Below are 24,194 nucleotides of genomic sequence, written 5' to 3'. Positions count from 1 at the left end.
TTTGTATGACCTTTTGATCTCTCAGGTTATAAATCCAGTGCCCGTGTGTCATCTCCTCACTTCACCTGACGAAGGGGCAGCACTTCAAAAGCTTGGGATGTCAAATAAACCTGGTGGACTATAACCTGGTGTCATGTAACTTCTGACTTTGTCTATTGTAGTCCAACACAGGCACTTCCACGTAATGAGGGGTTAAGGAACACACATATCTCCCAACACTCATATCACGTTCACACAGACAGTCACCCAAGGGTGGATACGAACCCAGGTCACTGGCAATGTTAGGCAGCAGTACTAATCACTGAGCCACCATGCTGCCCTGCTAACTTGCTGGCCTTTTCAGTGCACCATCTTGTTCTGATGCTAACATTTACATCTTACAAAGCTCAGTGCAAGCAGGAGCAGAGCACCTCAGAATATATTTAGGCACTTTACAGTCTTCAGGCTTCAACATTGTATTCAACAACTTCTGACCATTTTGCCCTCTATTTTGATGATATTCCCTTCTCCACTTGACCCCACTATGCCCATGCCTTGGTTGCAGGGTTTGCTCTCAGCAGAGCTGACCTTTTTTTATTATTCACACTTATCATTAACACTCATTTTCCATCTCAATCTCTCTTTTACTATATGAGCACTCCCTTTATCTTTTGCTCAGGGAACTTTTACGTCTGTTCCATTAATTGCTCTGCCACCTTTGCCAACAGGATTAAAATAAAAACATTTTCCGGTTTGTTTCAGTCAAAGGGAACAATCAGACTGGACAAGGAAGGCTAATTCTGTTTCTCTTTCCACAGATACTGCCAGACCTACTGTGTTTCTCCAATATTTGCTGTTTTTATTTCCAATCTCCATAATATTTTACTATAATCCTAATTACAGGTTACATTGATACAATAGGCATTGTTACAGAAAATTTGAGGAAGACCTGGTGTTTGTTCTCAATTCTTCAAAATCTTAAACTGATCCATGTGACATTATCATTGGGAACTCTGCAGTATTAACCCTTTCAGACCCATACATTATACAGGGCTGCTGCCCAGGCAACACTGACCCCAAACCTGGCAGAGAGCAGCTATGGGACAAGGGTTCAGCCTAGTGTGATACTGAGCTCCACGAATCAGAACAATGCCTTACAGAGAGTTTTGAGATTTGCAACTCAGTTGGAGGTTTTGGATGTAGGATTGCTTCCTGAGCGAGAAGGTTCGTTTTCAGACACTTCATCACCATACTAGGTAACATCATCAGTGAGCCTCTGGATGAATCACTAGTGATATTACCCACTTTCTATTTATGTGTTTAGATTTTCTTGGGTTGTTGAAGTCATTTCCTGTGGTGATGTCCTTTCCTTTCTTTTCTCAGGGAGTGGTAAATGGGGTCTAAGTCAATGTACTTGATGATAGAGGTTCAGTTGGAATGCCATGCTTCTAGGAATTCTTGTGCGTGTCTCTGTTTGGCTTGTCCTAGGATGGACGTGTTGTCCCAGTCAGAGTGATGTCCTTCCCCATCTGTATGTAAGAATACTAGTGAAAGTGGGAGAGGAGGAGGAGCGGGGTACTAATGAAAACAAACCTTCCAGCTCAGCGAGCAAACCTACATCCACACATGCCTTATACTTAAATGTGTTTAATAGCATGCAAGGAGAACAGATCATATACCTTTCCTGAAATAGATCACCAGAGGCTGTACTTTAATAGGCACTCACTCTGCACAACGCATGGTTTATCAGTAACCTCTCTCCAGCTCTTACCACCTCCCGTACCCAGAGTGTGCAGATATAAGGTAACAGCATGGAGGTTCTAAGGGGATTCTGAGGGGATCTTTGATACCCAGAAACTGGAGAAAGTCTGGAAGTCATTGCCTGAAAAGGCAGGAGAGTCAGAAACCCTCATTTACAGGATTAACAGGTCAATTATCACTAATCAATTTTTGATCACATCAAGAGAGCACCTTCTGGAGCCACTAAATCCTGGAGTGGGATTCAAACCTGGAACTTCTAGCTCAAAGGCAGGGGTGGTATCCACTATGTCACAAGACCTCCCAGAATCATGCCAATTCTTTAGAACTTTGTTATGGCCTACTTTCAATGACATAAATAGAAAGAACACAGGAACAAAAGTAGGCCATTCAACTCTTTGAACCTGGCCCTCCATCCAGTACAATCATGGCTGGTCAAAGATTTCAATGACCATAACTCATCCCATCGCTATCATCGATAATTGGAAATCGATCAATCATACATAGAGCTTCCCCAGCCCTCTGGGGTAGAGAATTCTCAGACCCAAGCAACATCTCCCCACCCACCCCTTATTATTAAATTGTGGACAGAACAGTTTTAATAAAAACAGTAACACTGGGAAATGAACACACTGCTCACATTGGAGCTCCATTTGGAAGTAAATGATACAAGTCAGACCAAATGTCTCATTCACAAGGTTTATTGGTTTCTCCTGGAATCCTGTTCCCTTATCCAGAGGGCGATGCCTTGGGCGATATTAACTTTATTTAAGTGATCCTCTGTTACCTGTGTGATTTTTGTGAGATTTACTTATTTTACCTGCAGAATGGGTGGATCAAATTGCAAATTCCACTTGCTGAGTTGAAAAGCCAGTTTCAGCAATTGAGTCAAGCAATTTCAGTCGGCATCACATTTAGCCTGAGCCCTTGAGTTAAATAGGAAGCAATAAAGAGAAAGATTCCTTCTTCCAGCTGACTATCCATGAGACTTCACCAAAAAAAAAACACCTCTGGTGATGAAGAGAAACAGAACAGTGAGCTTGAGTGGGATTTTTCCCAATTGTCAAATACTGAAGTTCTTACAGTAGTAGAAAGATTGAATCATATCTTTAAGGGTGGCACGGTGACTCAGTAGTTAGCACTGCTGCCTAACAGCGCCAGGGACCAGGTTTAATTCCAGCCTTGGGTGACTGTCTGCTCGGGTTTCCTCCGGGTGCTCCAGCTTCCTTCCACAGTCCAAAGGTGTGCGTGTTAGGTGAATTGGCCATGCTTAATTGCCCATGGTGTTCAGGGATGTGAAGATTAAGTGCATTAGGCAGAGGTAAATGTAGGGGAATGGGTCTGGGTGGGCTACTCTTCAGAGGGTTGGTGTGGACTTGTTGGGCCAAAAGGCCTGTTTCCATACTGTAGGGAATCTAATCTAATATCTTACTGAGCTGAAAATGTGTTGCTGGTTAAAGCACAGCAGGTCAGGCAGCATCCAAGGAACAGGAAATTCGACGTTTCGGGCCAGAGCCCTTCATCAGGAATTCCTGATGAAGGGCTCTGGCCCGAAATGTTGAATTTCCTGTTCCTTGGATGCTGCCTGACCTGCTGTGCTTTAACCAGCAACACATTTTCAGCTCTGATCTCCAGCATCTGCAGACCTCACTTTTTACTCTAATATCTTACTGAGACTTATAGAGAGAACCTGACTGAGCAGATGATTATAGGAAGTCTTGCCTTGTGTCTGAAACTAGAACAAGGAAACACAGTTTAAAAATCAGGGAATCCCCATTTAAGATAGTGATGAGGAATTCTTTTTCTTCTCAAAAGAGCATGAGCCTTTGGGATTCTTGCTTGTTGCAGACACTGGGTTATTGGATGTTTGTAAGGCTGAGGTAGCATGACCTTACCAAATGGTGGAGCAAACTTGAAGCACTAAATGGCTTACTCTTGTTCCTAATTCAAATGCTGGTAAAGAGATTGACAGAATGGAAGAAGACCATTTGGCCCATTTTGTCGGTGCTAGCTGACAAGGAGCTATCTAATCTAAACCTATTTCTCAGCTCTTGGCCTGCAGTCCAGTACGATAGAATAGAATTTTTTTAAAATTAGCACAAGTGTTTCTGCTTTCACCAGTCTTTTAGGCAGTGACTGCATGTTCCACCAGTCTCTGGATGAAAACGTTTCCCCTCTAAACCAACTACCTTAACCTGATGTGACGTCTTGACCCCTCATTACTGATGATAGCACAATGTTCGATACCATTCATGATTCCTCAGTTATAAAAGCAGTCCATGCCCTAATGCAACAAAACCTGGACAATATCCGGGTTTGGGCTGACAAATAACAAATAACCTTTAAGCCACACAAGTGCCCAAAATGACCATCTCCAACAAGAGGGAATCTAACCATTGCCCTTAACATTCATTGGCATTAGCATTACAAATACCCCACTGTCAACATCCTGTGGATTACCATTGATTAGAAACTGAAATGGGCTGGTCATGTAAGCAATGTAGCTACAAAAGCAGGTCAGGAGCTAGGAATCCTGCAGCGAATAACTCACCTCCTGGTTCCCCAAGACCTGTCCAGTATCGACAAAGCACAAATCACAAGTGTGGTGGAATACTCCCCACTTGCATGAATGGGTGCAGCTCCAACAGCACTCAGGAAGCTTGACACCATCCAGGACAAAGCAACAGGCTTGATTAGTACCACATCTACAAACATTTAATCCCTCCACTACTGATGCTCAGTAGCAGCAGTGTGTACCATCGGCAATTGCATTGCTGAAATTCACTAAAGCTCTTTAGATAGCTTTGAAACACTTTCAAGCTTAGAAGGATAAGGGCAGCAAATAAAAGGGAATACCAGCCCCCGTAAATGCCCCACCCATCCACTCTTCATCCTGACTTAGAAATATATTGCCATCCCTTCACTGTCATTGAGTCAAAATCCTGGAACTCCCTCCCAAATGGACTGACCATAGAATCCCTAGAGTGTGGAAACAGGCCATTTGGCCCAACAAGTTCATAACGACCTCCGAAGAGTAACCCACCCATTCCCCTACCCTATTACTCTACATTTACCCCTGACTAAAGTACCTAACATACACATCCCTGAACACTGTAGTAGTTCAAGAGGGCAGCTCAGCACCATGTTCTCCAGGGCAATTAAGGAAAGGTAATAATTGTATGCCCTGCCAACAATGTCCACATTCTACGATGAATTTAAAAACATTTCTGTGGGTCTGGAGTCACATATAGGCCAGGCCAGGTAGGGACAGCAGATTTACTTCACTAAATGGGCCTTAGTCAACCAATGTTTTTGCAACAAAAGATTATTGTTTCATGGTCACCATCACTGAGACAAGCCTTCAATTTCAGATTAATTAACTGAATTCAAATCCCAACAACTGTCATGGATATGCACTCCAAAGTTCATCTGCTCCCCTACATATCTGCATTGCGTTCTTGGTCACTCAAGGGATTTAGGCTTTGCTGGTTGGGCCAGCATTTATAGCCTGTCCCCTAGTTGCCTGTGAGGAGGTGGTGGTGAGCTGCCTTCTTGAATCGCTGCAGTCCACCTACTGAAGGTAGATCCCACAATGCCCTTTGGGAGGAAATTCCAGGATTTTGACCCAGTGACAGTGAAAGAACGGTGATATATTTCCAAGGCAGGATGATGAGTGGCTTGGAGGGGAATGTGCAGGTGATGGTGTTTCCTTGTATTTGTTGCTCTTGTCCTTCTAGATGGCAGTGGTTGTGGGTTTGGAAGGTGCTGTCTGAGAGTCCTTGGTGAATTTCTGCAGTGCATCTTGTAGATAGTACACAATGCTGCTACTGAGCGTTGGCAGGGAAGGGAGTGGATGCATGTGAATGTGGTGCCAGTCAAGTGCTTTGTCCTGGCTGGTTGGAGCTTTGAATAGAATAGATAAGAATAGAATCCCTACAGTGGGGATTAGGCCCAAATCAAGTCCACATCGACCCTCTGATAAGTATCCCACACATACCTATTCCCCACCCTATTACTCCACATTTCCCCTGAAAAATGCACCAAGCTTCTTCAGTCTTGCTGGAGATGCAGCCTTCCAGGCAAGTGGGGAGTATTCCATCACACTCCTGACTTGTGACTTGCTACCATATGCTATCATTTATTATAGATTCACATGTCTTCTTAGCCTCCAGATAAATTATCGAACATCTCAGCTCAGAAACAGAGCAGTTGGCCCAGCTTGTCCATGCTGGTGTCTATCCCTCCTCAAGAACTCCCTGCCATCCCTCTCAATGTCACCCTATCCAGATACACTCCTGCTCCTTTCTCCCTCGTGGAATTGTCCAGAATTGCTGAGTTCCACTCCCTATGTAAATCAGTGTTACTCAAAACATTAGCGCAAGAGAAAGGCACATGAGAAGGAGCTTTTCAATGAGAAATGCACTCAGTCAGTGCATTCGTGAAAGGAAGCAAGAAAACAGTAACAAGTGAAGAAATATTCAAAATAGTCTTATGGAATTGTTAATTCGTTACAGCTTAGAAGTAGGCTATTTGACCCATCATGTCCATGCTGTCCTCCTAAGATGCGATTGTTGTCCTGCTTCTTCACGACCTCTCACCAGATCCCACACATTCAGATATTTACTCTTTCCAGGTATTTAGAAACTCAGGAACTTTCATGTCTCTGCTTTCAGATTAGGAAGAGAGGTCAAATTCTGCTTACCAACCTTGACAACACATCTGTCCACCATGGAATCCAGCCATTCAATGTAGGACTCAGTGGGTGATTGCTCCTCTAAAAGATGATCAAATTCCTGATACACTAAAGAGATGGAAAGGTGCAGAAAAGGCCAGTGAGCTGTGGTGGTGACAAAGACACAGGAACATTACTGCAATCACACAGATTGGTAGACAGCAAACACACTGCAGAAGGATATCCAGCTTCACCCCAGAGGGAGATCAGTCTAACCGCAGAGGGAGATCCAGCCTCACACAGAGGGAGATCAGTCTAACCGCAGAGGGAGATCCAGCCTCACACCAGAGGGAGATCAGTCTAACTGCAGAGGGAGATCCAGCCTCACCCCAGAGGGAGATCAGTCTAACTGCAGAGGGAGATCCAGCCTCACACCAGAGGGAGATCAGTCTAACTGCAGAGGGTGATCCAGCCTCACCCCAGAGGGAGATCAGTCTAGCTGCAGGGGGAGATCCAGCCTCACACAGAGGGAGATCAGTCTAACCGCAGAAGGAGATCCAGCCTCACACCAGAGGGAGATCAGTCTAACCGCAGAAGGAGATCCAGCCTCACCCCAGAGGGAGATCAGTCTAACTGCAGAGGGAGATCCAGCTTCACCCCAGAGGGAGATCAGTCTAACTGCAGAAGGACATCCAGCCTCACACCAGAGGGAGATCAGTCTAGCTGCAGGGGGAGATCCAGCCTCACACAGAGGGAGATCAGTCTAACTGCAGAGGGAGATCCAGCTTCACCCCAGAGGGAGATCAGTCTAACTGCAGAAGGACATCCAGCCTCACACCAGAGGGAGATCAGTCTAGCTGCAGGGGGAGATCCAGCCTCACACCAGAGGGAGATCAGTCTAGCTGCAGGGGGAGATCCAGTCTGACTGCTAATGGAAATCCAGTCTCTGCAGGGGGAGATCTAGTCTCTGCAGGGGGACATCCAACCTTTGGGAGGGGAAAATCCAGTGTCATTGCAGAAGGAGATCCAGTCTCAGCAGGGAGATCCAGTCACTGCAGGGAAGATCTAGCTTCTGGAAGGGGAGATCTAGTCTCAGTGCAGACAAAGGGGGCAGAGCATTACCTGGTCCTTTCTTCAATATGGAGATGGTGATAACATGGCACCATAGTAGCTGGGCTTTAGGCTGCCCAGAAATGGGGCATTTCTTGTCACTGACAGACTTGACAGATCCCACAACACAGTTTTGTAGGGACCAGGGCAGTTCTTTCTAGGTCTCTGGTCCAATATTTATCCCTCAGCTAACCTCACTGATACAGATTAATTGAACATCTACCTTTGTGAAATTGTGATATCTTGCTGTGTGTAGTTAAATCCTGCCTCTGTATTTCAGCAGGGGCCACAACTCAAAGACAACTTCAGGAAAATAACTGGACAGAGCATGGTAACATAAAGGAAGACCATTGAACCTCCATCATTTGTCTGCCAGATCCATCCAAGTTAAACACTTGTTTACTAATAACTAGGCATGGCTAAATAATTCAAAAACCTTTAAAATTTGTGACATTTTCTGTTGTGCGTTGGGAGAAATGATTGTGCGCAAGGGCTATTTGTTCTGAGAAGTCTTTTTGACAAGTCTTTAAAAGGGAATGCTTAAGACAGATGTCAGTGAGTGGAGAGACTAACTGTGAATATCTATTTTGTGACTAATTCATTCTTACATTTCACAATGAGTTTCCTGTGCTCCTCTCGGGAATTCTCCATGGTGTACAGCGTCTGTTTAGTGATGCTATTCAGATCCACATTTCGCCAGTCCTCCAACATTTGGAAAGTTATATCTGCACTGTGAATGACTGCCCGTGATGCCTACAGGGTTCAAATAACAGGCTTCTTTAATTATTTATGGTTATTTATCATTGTGTGATAGCAAAATAATCACGATTGACGTGCACATAAGAAATAAGTATACATGTTGAAAGTTTTTACCTTGTACTCATCAGGACAAATGCAAGAATACCAAATTTCAAACAACTGCAACAACTTTTACTATAGAATAAAAGGGTGCTGATTGGTTGGCAAGCCAAGACTGATTGGCCATGGCATCATCAGGCAAAAAGTGAGTCCAGCCTCTGAGGTAATTCAAAAATAAAGCATACAGCTTGAACATAATATCTTTGACACAGAGAATGGGTTCCTGTGCATGAGTGCTTGTCACTTCTGGCAAGCATACATGAGCCATGTTATGGGCTAAACTGATTATTGTAAAGTAGTTGTTTGTGTAGCTATTAGTGTACTCAGGATTGCTCAGCCAAGCATTACCCAACTCTAACAGCAGACATTTTATTTTGGGGTTTGCAAGCATGGGCTGATTGAGTTCAGTCTTTACTCTACCTGTTATGAACAGCAGAAGGAACATTTTGTTTGATTCAATCAGCCATCTTTGGGATCTACACTGCATTGTACTGACACTGAAATTCATACGATACCTGGATCAATTGTGTGGTAGCAGCATCTAGTTAGTGGGAAATACCACTCGTGTTGCCATATTATTAAGCAACAATTAACAATATCCACCATAGTATGGGACTGCATGGTTGATTAGCAGTTGCTGAATAATCCTGAGGGTGCTAATGCCTTCATCAACAACCAATCACCCAAACTCAAACACCATTTTGACTTGTGTCATCACAATCATTCTCATTGCTAAATCCTCTACCCCATATCACCATTGGAACACTATCACTACATGGACTCCAGTGATGATCAAAGACCCAGCACTACTTTCTCATGGTAACTGGGGTGCCAGTGATAATCACATCCAGAGAATGAATCAAAGAGATGCTGAGTGTTATAAAACAAAAGTTTTTAATTCTGCATCAAGCCAGAAGAAGCTATAATTTTGACAAAGTCATACCATTAGGATTATATGAAATATCTGGTACAAAAACAGGCCATTCAGCCCATAATGTCAATGCTGACATTTATGCTCCATTTGAGCTTACCCCATCCTTCCTCATAGAAATTGGTCAGTGTAACCATGTTGACTTCTCCCTCATCTGCTTGTTTACCTTCCCATTGAAAGCATATTTAAAATTCATGTCAAATACTCCCATTGGGAATGAGTTTCCCAATCTCACTACTCTTTGTCTAAAGTAGCTTCTTCTGAATTTGATATCTTGGTGAGTATCCCATATTGCGATTTCTAGTTATACCTTCACTCACAGGTGGCATTATTCTCTCTACTTCCACTCTATTGAAACCTTCCAGAATTTAAAGACATAAAAGGTCACTCCTTGGCCTACCTTTCACTCTGCCAACCTTTTCTGATGTGTCAACCCTTGTAATCATAACTGCTCCTTCTCCTGAGGTTATGAGCCCCTATTACAATATGGAAGCCAGAATTGTGCACTGTGCTCTAAGCATTGCCTAATCAAGGTTTCCTTCAGACTGAGCGTAACTCGCCTCCTTTCCTATTTGATCTTTCCAGAGATAAGCCCCAGGACTGGTTTCCTTTTTTAGTTTATTGCCTTCTTAATTTGCAGAAACTGGGCAGCACGGTGGCTCCGTGGTTAGCACTGCTGCCTCACACTGCCAAAGACCTGAGCTTGATTCCACCCTTGGGTGACTGGCCATGTGGAGTTTGCATGTTGTCCCCAAGTCTGTGTGGGTATCTATTGGCTGCTCTGGTTTTCTCCCACAGTCAAAAGATATGCAAGTTAGGTGGATTGGCCATGCTAAATTATCCATAGCGTTCAGGGATGTGTAGGTTAAGGTGTGTTAGCCATGGAAAATGCAAGGGTATGGTGATGGGTCTGGGCAGGATGTTCTTCAGAGGATCGGTGTGGACTTGCTGGGCCAAATGGCCTCTTTCCAACTGTAGGGATTCTGTTCTAACTTTTAGTGGTTGGTATATTTGTACTCCAAGATCCATTAGTTTCTCTATCCCAGCTAGATTGACACCTTCCAAGTAATAGGTGACATCACTATTCTTCCTACTAAAATGAACTCGTGGTCTTTATCTGTTGGACATCATCTGCCATGTACTTGCCTATCCTTAAGTTCATTAGTGTTAGTCTGTAATTTGTTGCAGTGCTTGTTAGAATTGACAATTCCACCCAACCTGATGTCATTCATAAATTTAGAAGTTGTACCTTTGATTCCAAATCCTAATGGTTAATGTAAATTGTGAGCAGGAGTGGTCCTAGATGTATTATGTGGAATATCACTTCTCATGTTGAGCCATTGCAAATAATGGTCCATTACTCTGGCTATCTGCTTTCTGTATTGAAGCCAGCTAGCAATCCATTCAGACACATGTCCACTTAATCAACATTCTCAAACCTTCATCATTAGTTTATTATGGGGTGTGTTATTGAAGGCCTTTTGAAAATCCAAATAAATTATATTGACTAATTCACTATTCTTGAATGTCTCTGTTATCACACCAATAAATTCAATAAAATCTACATTGATTAATCATGCTTATATTTTTAGTTTGAGGTGTTCTTCTCTCATTTATCAAGAATTTCATTATTTTTCCTATCAATTATGATAAGCTATAATTCCCTGGATGTGTACTTTCCCATTCTTATATACAGGAACTACATTAGCTATCCACCAGTCTGTTGACATTACACCTTCCACTAATTAATTATGAAAGCTGCAAAGTAAAATCTCTGCTGTCTCCTCTTGGGATTCTTTCAAAATACACGGATGCAATCCATTTGGCCCCAGGGCTTTATCCTATTTCAGTTCGTTTATTTAATTTCCTCTTTTCTGCTTTTATTTTAAATACCCTTATTTCATTGCTCATCTGATATTCAATGTTGCATCAACCTGTCCTTTCCCTAGCAAATAATGATTTTATTACGTCTGTTGATATCTTTGTCATGTCTTTAATTATAAGACCATGAGACAAAAAGGAGTTCAAGTTGGCTATTCAGCCAAATAAGTCAGCTCCATTATTCAATGAGATCATGACTGATCTGATAATCCTCAACTTCATTTTACTGCCTTTTCCCAATAACCCTTGATTCCCCTACTAATTAAAAATCAGTCTATTTCAGTCTTGGAATTACTTGATGACGCAACCCTCTGTGGCAAAGAATCCCACAAACTCATTATCTTCTGAGAAAAGAAATTCCTCTTCATCTCTGTCTTAACTGTGTGACCCCTTATTCGGAGACTGTGCCCTCTGTTATAGACACTCCCACAAGGGAAACAACCTTCCTGCACCTATCCTGTTAGGTCCCCTGAGAATCTTATATGTTTCAATAAAGTTGCCTCTATATTTTTCTACATTCCAACAAGTTTGACCCAATATATTCAGTCTCTCCGCATAAGACAGTCCCTACTCCATTCTGGATGTAGGTTTGCTCGCTGAGCTGCAAGGTTCATTTCCAGACGTTTCGTTACCCTACTAGGTAACATCTTCAGTGGGCCTCTGGATGAAGCACTGCTGATAATTCCTGCTTTCTATTTATATGTTTGGGTTTCCTTGGGTAGATGGTGTCATTTCCTGTGGTGATGTTATTTCCAGTTCCTTTTCTCAGGGGGTTGTAGATGGGGTCTAACTCAATTCCCTGTGAGAAAAAATGCCAACAACCTTGGGCCTTCCCTTTTACTCATTGAATTTAGCTTGTTTGTAATTCTTGGACTAGGACTCCCAAATCCCATTGTTCAATAGCTTTCTGTAGTCTTTCTCCATTTAAATAATATTCAGTTCCTCTATTCTTCCCAACAAAGTTTATAACCTCATACTTCCCCACCTTAGATTCCATCTGACCGTTTTGCCCACTCACTGAACTGTTTATTTGCCTCTGCAGACTGTGTCATCCTCCCCACTTGCCTTTCCACCACATTTTGTTGCAGAGCTGCTGGTATTAGACTAGGCTGGACAAGGCCAGAAGTCACACACCAACAGTGTTGCTCCTTCATCAGGTGCTGTGACAAAGGGGCAGTGCTCCAAAATCTTGTGATTTCAAATAATCCTGCTGGACCAAAACCTTGTGTTGTGTGACTTCTGACCTAATTGCAAACTTGGCTGTAGTACATTCAGTTTCCTCATCCAAGTCATTAATAAATATTGGAAATAATTGTGCCCACAGCACTGATCCCTGTGGCATGTTATAGGTTTTTGCAGTATTATCCTGTTTATCTCTGAATGGTCTTATTCCCATCATAGGCTTCCTTTTTCTATTAAATGCAAAACATTTTACTATTTTGTTTAGTGCTTAAATTTAATTTTATGTTTCATTTTTCTCTTTCTAATTGCTTTGTAATTTTTTCATTATGTCTTCATCTCCGCTCTTATCCTGCACTCTGTTGCCTGTGTAAAACCAGATCCTAAACCTTGATTGTTACTATCTCTTTCTATTCAACTCTGGAGCCTTATTCATGTTTAGATTGTTCTTTCTTCTTAGCAGTACATATTTTATTTCACTCTGTTGAACACTGTTTTAAATGTTTTCCACTGTTGAGCTACAACATTTTATGTTAATATTGTCACCTATTTTCTTTTCTCAAGTTCTGTTCTCAGGTGCTCAAAATAAATTTTTACCGATCTATTAACTGTTTTTTTGTCATACTAATGTCCTTCTCTATCATCACCTTAAAATATTATGGTCACTACTACCTAGATGGTACAAATTGTTTAGTTCTCTTACCTGCTTTGTCTCATTTTCTAGTACCAGATTCAACAGCATATCATTCCTTACAATTTTTATAATATATTGGATTGGAAGGGAGTCTTGTACACATTGTAGACAAATCATTGTCTCCTCCCTTTTACATACCTCTCCTGTCTAAATAATATGAAGATAGTTGAAATTCCTCCAAACCTCCCCCCATAATTATTATTCTTTTTTTAAATCTCAATTCCCTTTCTGCATACATCTTCCTCCAATAACCCCTCCCCACCTCCCCCCAAACCACCACCACCTTTCATAACTCAGTAGTCTGTAAACTCTATAGATCAGAGTCATATGAGTCATAGAGATGTACAGCATTGAAACAGACCCTTCGGTCCAACTTTTCCATGCAGACCAGATATTCCAATCCAATCTGGTCCCACCTGCCAGCACCTGCCCCATATCCCTCCAAACCCTTCCTATCCATATAAATGTTTTAAATGTTGCAATCTAGTATCTATTACCTTAATCCTGGGGACTGGGCATTTTCAGAATCGACAGGTAACAACCCTACATCTGAGCCAGAGGCTCTTGGTTAGTCACATGTTGGCCATGAAAGGCACGTACATGACACAATTCAAACTGGTGGGCAATCAGCCTGCTAATCCTGGCAGCACTTCCCCGGAAAAGAAATGCATGTGAAAATTTGTGACAAAATTCTGTACGCATTGTGTGTTGTGTTACTGATAGCGGTGTCACTTTTTTCTACTGCCATTACTGTTCCTAATAATGACAACTACATACCCTCCCTTTTTACCTTCTCAGTATTTTCTAAATACGTTATATTCTCCAATGTTTAACTCCCACCACTAATTTTTTTTTGTGTGGTAATGTCGCAATAGTCCATTATATGGCTCCTCCCCAAATGACTACCTTCAGCACTCTGTTTTAATACATTGTGCACATTGCTGTGTGGATATTCTAACTAATTTTGAATACAGCTGTCTTTTAATTTATGTTAAACCATACTTTTAGGCCCTTGCTCTATAACTATTTGTTCCCTTGACATCAAGTTCCTTCTGGGTTTGTTTTGATCAAATGGCTTTCTTAAATACTTGAAATCGTCTCACATTTTAAAAATTAATTCTAAAACAGATACAAATATCAAGGAGGCACACCATGACCCATAATATGCAGCCTTCCCGTTGAGAGTACTTTTAACAATGTTAACCATTCAAAAGTGATTTACAGAGCCATGCCAAGGCTTTGAACAATGGTGGGGAACTGATTAAACAGGTTGATTACCTCTCCTTTGGTAAACTAAAACAGGTCTTGAAATTATGAAAGAATCTGACGTAGTTGACATGTAGAAGCTGTTTCTACCTTTTTTTGGGCGGGGGGAGCAGGTCTCTAAAACTAAAGGCCATAAATGTAAGATACTCGCTATTACATTAAATATGAGAATCAGGAAAAACTTCCTTGGTGAAAATATGAATGGTTGGTTGGCAACCCAGAGCGATATCAAAAGCATGGGTTCAAATCCTGACTGAGGTTACCATAAAGCGCTCTGCTTCTAAATATCTCCCCACGCCTGAGGTGACTCTCAGATTAAACCACCAGTCATCTCTCTAATGAGTGGGAGCATCCCTATGGGCCTGAAGCACTACGGCAGCTTAACCTGTGAATTCAGTACTATAAAGAGTGACAGAGGCAAACGAGAGAAATATATTTAATGGGAAGCAACATAAACACATGTGAGTCAGGAAAGTATAGGAGGATATGCTGCTAGGTGAGAATGACAAAGGTGGAAAAGGCAACCTAGACAGATTGGTCCAAATGGATTGTTTCTATTCTGTACAGACTATGGACCTCAGTGTAAGGTTTCGCAACCAAAGTGAAGATTATGAGGGAGCTAAAAAAAGGTGGAAGAGGAGAGCGAGGACATTCTTTCAGTCTAGAGTCAAATGGCTAAAGACTGTGCAACCAAGCACGGAGTGAAGAATGGGTTTGGAAGCAAAAGCGTCCAGAGTGGGAAAGTGGAGCATGTGCAGTACTTATGGGCTGGAACACGTTGCAAAGGGAAGTGGTGTGGCTATGTTTCTGAAAGGCAATGTGGAGGCCTGGAACAATAATCCAGAGAACTTGGTTCAATCCCCTCATGAGTTTGAATTGTATTTTTTTGAAATGGGGAAATAGAAAGCTGGTGTCAGTTGGAGTGATCTTGAAGCTATCTGATATTGTAAAATCCAAAAGGGCTCATTAGTGTCCTTCAGGGAAGTAAGTGTGCCCTTCTTGGTACTCTGGACATATATTTGGGGTCAAACCCACACCCATGCGAATCTGAAATGTCTTCTCAAGTGGCCTGCACGGGCATGTTCTGAAGGGCAACTGGTGATGAGTTGGCATTGGCATTGTTAGCAATGCCCACATCCAGATAATAAATGTGAAATATCTCACAACTTAGAATTAGAATGTATAACCTGACACTTTGGTTAGGGTGGGGGAAACATGGATTGTTGAGGAGAGAACATGTGAGTGGACGAGTAACATTTGATGTAACCTAAATGCCTACACAACCTGCATTGAAACAATTCATTTGAAAATGTCCTAGTTACAAATAATAAAAGAACATAAAAATAAGGTATGCTGGAAAAGGACAGCAGTTCAGTCAGCCACAGTGAAGTATCAAGATGGACTCATAACTAGCTGAATGATTTACCTGACAGAGGTGATTTAATGAGGTCTGACGTCTGAGAACCTGCGAAAATCTTCTGGCCACTAAAAGGAGAACAACAAGAGTTTTCAGATAAATGACAAATTAAAGCATGTAAAGTTTTAATGGATTAAACTACTTGTCATTCTCTCTGGTCAACAGTTGCTGAAACATCAAAATAGCTCCTTCATTGCCAGACCCTAAATACTCAGCAAAGTAAAATGACCAATTAGCCCCCAGCGATCACCCAGCACTGATACATACCCAACAGCGTCTCCCAGCGCCAAGAAAAATCGGGCAGTTTGACCATTTTCAGATATCCATTTCTTTCTTTTCACCAAAGTTGGTCCATGTTTACACATTAAACGTTAAATAGAATATTATGAAAATGGAGAAAGAGATTGCAGAACTCCAAGATACGGAGATATCTGGGTATTCTGGTGTGTGAATCACAAAAAGCTAGTACATATGAGGTAAGTGAAATGTTGGAATTTATTGCAAAAAGAATCAAGCATAATTGTAGGTGACTGTTGTAAATGGAATCAGGTGGCTCAGTGTCAATGTCACTCGACTCATAACCAGGAGTTCTAGTGTAATGTTTGAGGGGCAAGGATGAAATTTTAATTCATAAAATATCTAGTCACATAATGACCATGCCTACTATCACTAATGTCCTGTAGGGAAGGAGATCCTTACCCAGAATGGCCTATATGTGAGTCGAGGCCCTCTTGGCAATTACTGATGGGAATGAAAACTGGCTTAGCCAGTGACGCCCTCATCCTGTTTATGAATGAAACTATGCAAGGCCATGTTGAGACCTTATCTGGAGTACTGTGTACAGTTCTGGACATCTTGTTTAAGAACATAATGGAATTAGAGGCAGTTCATAGAAGATTCACTTGACTGACTCTTGGGATTGAAGGATTAGTTTACTTGAAATTGAATTAGCAGATAGGGCCTATATCCACTGGAGTTTAGATGAATGAGAGGAGATCTCATTGATACATGTAAGATCATGAGCAGACTTGACAAAGATCAGTGCTGAGGCGATGTTTCTCTTTGAGGGGAAGTGGGTTTAGAATTAGTGGAAGTAGTTTAAGAATTAGGAGTTTCCCATTTAAAACTGAGATGAGGAGAAATCTTTTCTCTCAGAGGATCATGAATCTGTGGAATTCTCCTCCCACTAAAGCAGGGGAGAATGAATTATTGAATTTATTAAAGGTTCAGTTAGATACATTTTTGATGATCAAGGGTCTCAAAGGTTAGGGAGAGGGAAATGACAGGAAAGTATGATGAAGGGAGAGGGGATGTGCTGAAGACAGGAAAGTGGATCTAAGGCCACAATCAGATCAGGCACAATAAAACAGAGAGGACTTAAGGAGTCAAATGGCCTACTTCACTCCTAAATCTTTTGTTTTTCACTAGTTTAGGAGTGGCACACTATAAATCAAAGTTAAAAATCACACAACGCCAGGTTATAATCCAACAGGTTTAATTGGAAGCACTAGCTTTCGGAGCGACCCTCCTTCATCAGGTGGTTGTGGAGTACACGATTGTAAGACACAGAATTTATAGCAAAAGTTTACAGTGTGATGTAACTGAAATTATACATTGAAAAATACCTTGATTGTTTGTTGAGTCTTTCATCTGTTCGAATACCATGATAGTTTCACTTCTTTCATGTGTAAATCACAAAACCTTTTTTTAAAATAAAAAAGTTACATTCTCAGGTTAACTGTAACAATTGGTGTTAGCCAGACAATATGCTGAAGGTGTTAGCCCCCTGTGCTCCCTGTCTGTGCCAGAATGTTTAGGCTGATTCTAATCTAAAAGGTGAGTTAACAAGTCTTACATAGATTCACTTTTTAGATTAGAATCAGTCTAAACATTATGGCACAGACAGGGAACACAAGGGGCTAACACTTTCAACATATTATCTGGGCTGACACCAATTGTTACAGTTAACCTGAGAATGTAACTTTTTTATTTTTATAAAAAAATTGTGATTTACATATGAAAGAAGTGAAACTATCATGGTCATTCTAACAGTTGAGAAACTTAACAAACAATCAAGGTATTTTTCAATGTATAATTTCAGTTACATCACACTGTAAACTTTTGCTATAAATTCTGTATCTTACAATTGTGTCCTCCACAACCACCTGATGAAGGAGCAGCGCTCCGAAAGCTAGTGCTTCCAATTAAACCTGTTGGACTATAACCTGGTGTTGTGTGATTTTTAACTTTGTACACCTCAGTCCAACACAAACATCTCCAAATCATGACTATAAATCAATAATCTGTATTATTTCAATATGGGTGAACATTGGTCAAGACTAGAATCACCAGTAATTTTCAATTCCACGAAGTGGAACAAAGTGACCAATAGATCACTTACTATTCATAGAAACACCCAGTATTTATCCCATTCATTTCAATGGGTCGAGAATCAAGGTTTCTAGAATGTTGGCAATCCCTTCAACCCCATTCATACTCTCCGATTACTTCAATCATTGAAGCAATTTTTATTTGCTTGATGATATAAAATTACATATATGCCACATTTTCCCAATTATGGCCTCCGTTTTAACTCTGCTTAGGTGAATAGATTTTGAGTGAATTAAAATCTCAACATTTCTTCCAGTTACCCTTTAGTGATTCGGACCTCTGACCCATGATGAAGGGCTTCTGCCTGAAACATCAATTCTCCTGCTCCTCGGATGCTGCCTGACCTGCTGTGCTTTTCCAGCACCACACTCTCGACTCTGATCTCCAGCATCTGCAGTCCTCACTTTCTACTAATCTGACCCCTGACCCCTGCTTCACCTTTAATGGTCATTGCAGCCCCCTCAGCCTCCAGTTTCAAAAATCAAGCTTCAAGGGATTTTCCATACAGTAGATGTGGATATTATTAACAAAAGAAGTGATTTTGGCTACTGACCACATTTAGTACAAATGCCAGATGTTTTACAAACTGATGGGAACTTTCTTCGATTTAACGTTATTCTGTCATGGGCCGTGGGTGTAGCTGGAAAGATTGGCATTTTTTTGTCCATCCCTAATTGCACTTGAACTGAGTGGCTTACTAGTCCATTTCAAAGTCAGTTAAGAGCCAACACCATGGCTTGGAAGTGATGTGTAGGCCAGACCAAGTAAGGATAGCAGATTTCCATCTCTAAAGGACATTAGTGAACCAAATGGGTTTTTACATTACAGATTTATCAATCCCATCAGTTGCCTTGGTGGGACTTGAACCCATGTCCCAAGAACATTAGCTTTAGTTTTGATTCATAATTCAGAGACTTGACCATTACACCACAATTGCCCCCCTTACTTAAAAAGGACTTGCGAAAGTTAATTTCCATTTCTAAGCGATTTGTGAAAAAACAATCTTGAAATGTTATAAACTTTGATGTTTGTGCATCCACAATCCTGATAGAAGGTTCATCAAAATGTGCTTTTCCAGAGGTATATAGCGTAAAAACATAAGCAGTCAGAACAGGAGTAGGCCTTTCGGCCCTTCAAACCTGCTCCATCATTCAAACTTGTTCCATCATTCAACATTGTTATTTCCAACCCCAAAGGTCACAGAATTGTTATGGTGCAGGAGGAGGTCACTCAGCCCATCATGCCTGCACCAGCTCATTAAATGAGCATTATTACTCCCCCACCTTCATTATTTCCATATCCCTTAACTGGCTTGGAAACCAAACATCTACAAAGTACTGCCTTGAAAACACTCATAATTAGTGGAACATTTGCAAAAAATTCCAAACATTCACAACTCTCTACGTGAAGGAATTTCTCCTCATCTCTGTCTGAAATGAGGCCGAATCAGACTGTGGCCCCATGTCTTACATCATCCAGCCAGAACGAAAACATTTCTCAGTAATCTCAGGAACAACAATCTGGGGACAAACTGTCCGTTAAAAAGGAGAAAGTGAGGACTGCAGATGCTGGAGATCAGAGCTGAAAAATGTGTTGCTGGAAAAGCGCAGCAGGTCAGGCAGCATCAAAGGAGCAGGAGAATCGACGATTCGGGCATAAGCCCTTCTTCAGTTAAAACACTGTATTTGAATTTTTCTGTCTGGACTGAACTTACGAACAAAAACTTCAAACTGACATCTCCCCAAACTCTAGTGAAAACATGGTGGAGTTACAGTTCAGTCAAACAGTCTGAGTTACTATGGGAACGTACACACTTCCATGCACAACTGGAGTTACTGCAGCGATGGTAAAGACTCCATTATGTGGTTGACCAAGAACCTCTCCCACTTTTGGAGACTGCCGTTGGAGGATTTGCAGGTTCACCCTCAACCTGTTTGGCCACGTTATGAACACGCATTCCTTTGATATAAATCCAGGAATGAGACTTGAGCCCTAAACTTCAGCAGTGACATTACCAACTGCACCTATACATATATATATATATAAAATGAATGAATGAATTAGCTTTATTGATACTCCCTCACTAACCTCACTGACAAAGTAAGTCAGTTAAAACTAAATATTTACACAGAAATTATTTGTACCTCAGAATTGGATGATTTATCACAGAGTTCTATGCACCAAAAAGAATTAACTAATGAAAACTTGTAAAATATTGTTTCATGCATCTTCAGGACATTGTTAGAAAAAAATAAGTTGAATTCAAATAGTGCCTTTCACAGCCTCAGAATGCCTTGCAGCCCATTAAACATTTTTGAACTTTTGCCACTGCTGTAATGTGGCAAATTCAACAGTAAGTAAACAGCAAGATCCCATAAACTGCCTTGTGATTGTGGCCAAATAATCTCAGTGCAGAATTCCTAACTGTTGACCTGTTCTTCTGGGCACAGTATTTATTCGACTGCTTCGGTTAAGTTTCTGGTTAATGGTAGGTAAATACCTGCAGAAGTCAACACTGGACCCTTGAGGAGCTCAGGTCAGTTATAATATAGTCCAGGAAAAGTTGCAATACTTAGTTAGCACATTCTCTACTGCTCAGTGTTGCTACAGACAGATATTTAGCTGTGGGTCCAATCAAGAAATAGATGCAATGTGCGGGTATTTAGTGTTCAGAGAATATGAGTGCAAATCTCACTGCAGTTGAACATGATTTGATATCAGAGAGCAGACACTGATGGAAATGACCAGACGTCATTGGATTGTGATTAAAACCTAACCTGAGACAAAGAATTCGGTTATCTTTGCTCAGTCTGGCCTGATATGCAAGTTGAGCATCATGTGTTGATAGTTAACTGGCTATTGAAATGAGTCAGCCACTCAGACTGGTCACCACCTTCCCAGCTTTTTCAGAATTAGGCAGTAAATGCCAGGCTGACATCTGAGGAGATAGTGCTTGATGAACCAGCTCAAATGACCAGTGTCTGTGAGCCTCATTTGTCAGAGTTCATGCAGATGGTTCTGAACTGGATGTTATAATTGGCAAACACTGAATATAGGAATGGAATTTTACCCGCTGTAGTGAACTGGAAGAGCCAGGGAGCAACACCCTGACCCAATCCTGCCCCTGGGTACATTTCCACATGGGGTCACATTGGCTGCCTTTGGAATGGAGAGTAGCAGCTAATGTGAATAATAAGGTAAAACTCAATAAAGAGCAGTTTTCCCAGATCAGCATCATTTTGCAAGTATTTAAGGAGCTGCCCCTCCCTGTTGGTTGCGGTAGTCACCAGTCATATGCAGGGAGCCTCCCTGCTGTATCCGGAGGGTGGGCAGCATGTAACATTGGAGCCTGAGGCTTCATGGCCTAGGCAGGCGAGACCAACATCAGAGTCTAGCTCCCCCACACATGAGGATGCCTCCATGCTGAGGAACCTGGTATTCCCCTTCCTGCCTCAGCACAATTGCCCTGCAACTCTCTTTGGTGGCTCATACTGAGGCTTCAGAGCTGCTAGGCCTCTGATTGTGCTGAAAGCAGGGTAGACCTGCAGCAACTCCACCCTGTCCCCAATCCCTCCAAACCCCTAGTTAGACACCTGACACCGCCAGCAAGCTCTTAATTGCCACCTCCTGGGAAAACGATGGCCGAGTGGATTGTATCCAAAACAAGCAGATCTCCGATGTTTTGAGAAAACATTTGCCCCTATACTTGTTCCAACTGGCTTGCTTTTCATTAGGGAATTACATCGCTCTGCTTTGTTTTCGTTTAGATAACTGGCATTTTCTTTCCAGCACAAAAGCGTTAAAGATTAAGCATTGAAAGTGAGTTCATTTTAGTCTGCATTATCTGCCCATATTGTTATGGCAGGTGAATGTGAAGATTATCAGACAGCGATGCAGCACAAGGGAAAACTCAACATGTCTTCAAAAGAATGCTCCAATTAGACCATTCCTCTCCTCTGATCCCACAGACTTGCAATTGTTTCCTTCTCAAGTATTGATTCAATTATTATTAAGTGTTTTATTAGGGATTGTTAATTTTTTAAAATTCATTTATGGGATGTGGACATCTCTGGCTATGTTTGCAGTTATTAACCATCCCTAACACTCAGAGAGCAGTTAGAGTCATTACTGTGGATCACATGTAGAACAGGTAAGCATCACAAATTTCCTTCCTTAAAGGACATTATTAGCAATAGTTTCTTGTTGGCATTCACTTTCAGATTTTTATTAATTAGTTCAAGAGAGATTTGAACTCATGGCCCCAGAGCATTAAATTAGAGTCAACTTGATTATAATCCACTGGTATTACCAGTGCAATCATCTTTCCAGGAAATGAGGATGTGATGTGGAGTGGTAGGTGCTGTTTGGTCTTCCAAATCCTATGAGAGGAAATTCCTCTTTCTTCCAATGATGAGAACAGATTGTGAGTTATCTGGTGCCCTTGTGCATGTTATTACATGCTGCACGATCTCTTACAGCGTACTGTTTGTCCAATCTGTTAATGTTTGATCAAATGGTACATATCATATGTTCTACCCTCTCCTCTAAAGTCTTTCACAAGTTTCTTCTCAAAAGCTTTACAATTGCCTCGAAACTGGAACTTTACTTTAATGGCATGATTTCAGCATAGCCGTTTGCTTCCACCAGTACCTTCTTTTTTTTATTCTCACTTCCAATATCTTGGAAGTGTCCTGTCAGTCTGGTTTTGTTTAGCAGGTCTTTGGAGGTGATATTATTTTCTTGGGCAGTTCCTTGGGATCGAGGCTGACTTTCTCCTACTCTGATGTTCGGGATCCTGAGGTGACTAAACAGCCCAACCATTGCATCCACACACCGTGCCATCGGTGGGGCAGATGGTGTTTGAAGAATCAGGTGGGTTGGTGGGTGAGATACTCAGTGCTGCTTCTCCAGTCTAGATTTCCACAGGTCGGTGTGAGGATCGCATTTTTTCAGTGAGGCTCTGAGAACATTCTTGAAGCATTTTCTCTGCACTCCTGGTAACTGTTTGCCATGACAAAGGTTGCAGTAGAGAGCTTAGGGTATTTTATTTCGCATGTAGACTATGTAGCTGCCCAAAGGAGCTGGTTGATTGTGACATATGCCTTGGTACTGGAGCTGTTGGCCCAAGAATGGGAGTATCTATCCTTCCAGTGAATTTGTCAGATTTGCAGAGTCATTGCTGGCGATGGTTCTCTCAGATTTTGATTTCCTTCATGTACATTGTTCAGAGGGTGATGTAATATGGATGATGTGCCTTCATGCACTGCAACTTTACTACAATGTTAAGACAATGCCCAACTCTACATTCCTGCCTTTAGCCTAAAAACTTTAATAGTTTTGCTTTAACAACAAATTACCTATCTCAGATTTAAAATTAAACACTGATCCAGCATCTACCACCCTTTGTGAATAGAAGTGCTTCTTAACATCTCTCCTAAACAGTTTGATCCTAATTCTCAGACTATGCCCCCTAGTTCTAGAATCCTCAACCAGTGAAACCCCAAAGCAGTAGTTTATCTTTATCTACCTTGTCTTCTCCTGTTGGAGGTCACCCCTTAACATTCTAAATTCTAGAAAAAACAGGCCTGATTTGTAAAATTTCTCCTCATTATTTAAACCCAAAACCCAGGTATCATTCTTGTGAACTCCCTCCAAGGCCAATATATCCTTCCTCAGATGTGGTGCCCTGATCTGCTCACAGTACTCCAAGTGGTGTCTAACTAGAATTTTGCAGCAGAACTTCTGCATTCTTGTATTCAAGTCCTCTAGATATAAAGGCCAGTATTTCATTAGCTTTCTTAACTATTTTCTGTACCTGTTCATGACATTAAAGAGCTATGCACCTTGTTGAGACAGATCTTCTGTCCCCGTGTTCGTTTGGAGGAGAGAGACACCGGGTCTGATTAAAAGTATAAACAGGTTTAATGAGAGAGAATCGTACACAGTTCAGTGAGGTGTCTAGCTCACTGGAGAAGGCGCGTTCTGACTATTTTTTTAATTTGTCTATCCTTTTGTTCTCTCACATTCCAGAGTTACATCCTTATTTGGTAAAATGCAG

The 24,194-nt window shown here is 41.5% G+C and overlaps 1 protein-coding gene across 1 annotated transcript in view; it reads right to left on the bottom strand.

The window, feature by feature from the left end:
* Positions 1 to 24,194, bottom strand: part of rfx4 (regulatory factor X, 4) — a 171,796-nt gene that overhangs the window by 41,798 nt on the left and 105,804 nt on the right. The window contains exons 10-12 of the mRNA XM_060840046.1: positions 15,755 to 15,813; positions 8,128 to 8,272; positions 6,444 to 6,538 (exon numbers count right to left, since the gene is read on the bottom strand). Coding sequence (XP_060696029.1) covers positions 6,444 to 6,538; positions 8,128 to 8,272; positions 15,755 to 15,813 — 299 coding nt within the window. The remainder of the gene's footprint in view (positions 1 to 6,443; positions 6,539 to 8,127; positions 8,273 to 15,754; positions 15,814 to 24,194) is intronic.

The sequence above is a fragment of the Hemiscyllium ocellatum genome, chromosome 19, assembly GCF_020745735.1.
Source record: "Hemiscyllium ocellatum isolate sHemOce1 chromosome 19, sHemOce1.pat.X.cur, whole genome shotgun sequence".
NCBI classification, from domain to species: domain Eukaryota; kingdom Metazoa; phylum Chordata; class Chondrichthyes; order Orectolobiformes; family Hemiscylliidae; genus Hemiscyllium; species Hemiscyllium ocellatum.
The sequence above is the reverse complement of the archived record's forward strand: the minus strand, read 5'-3'. Positions and strand labels throughout refer to the sequence as shown.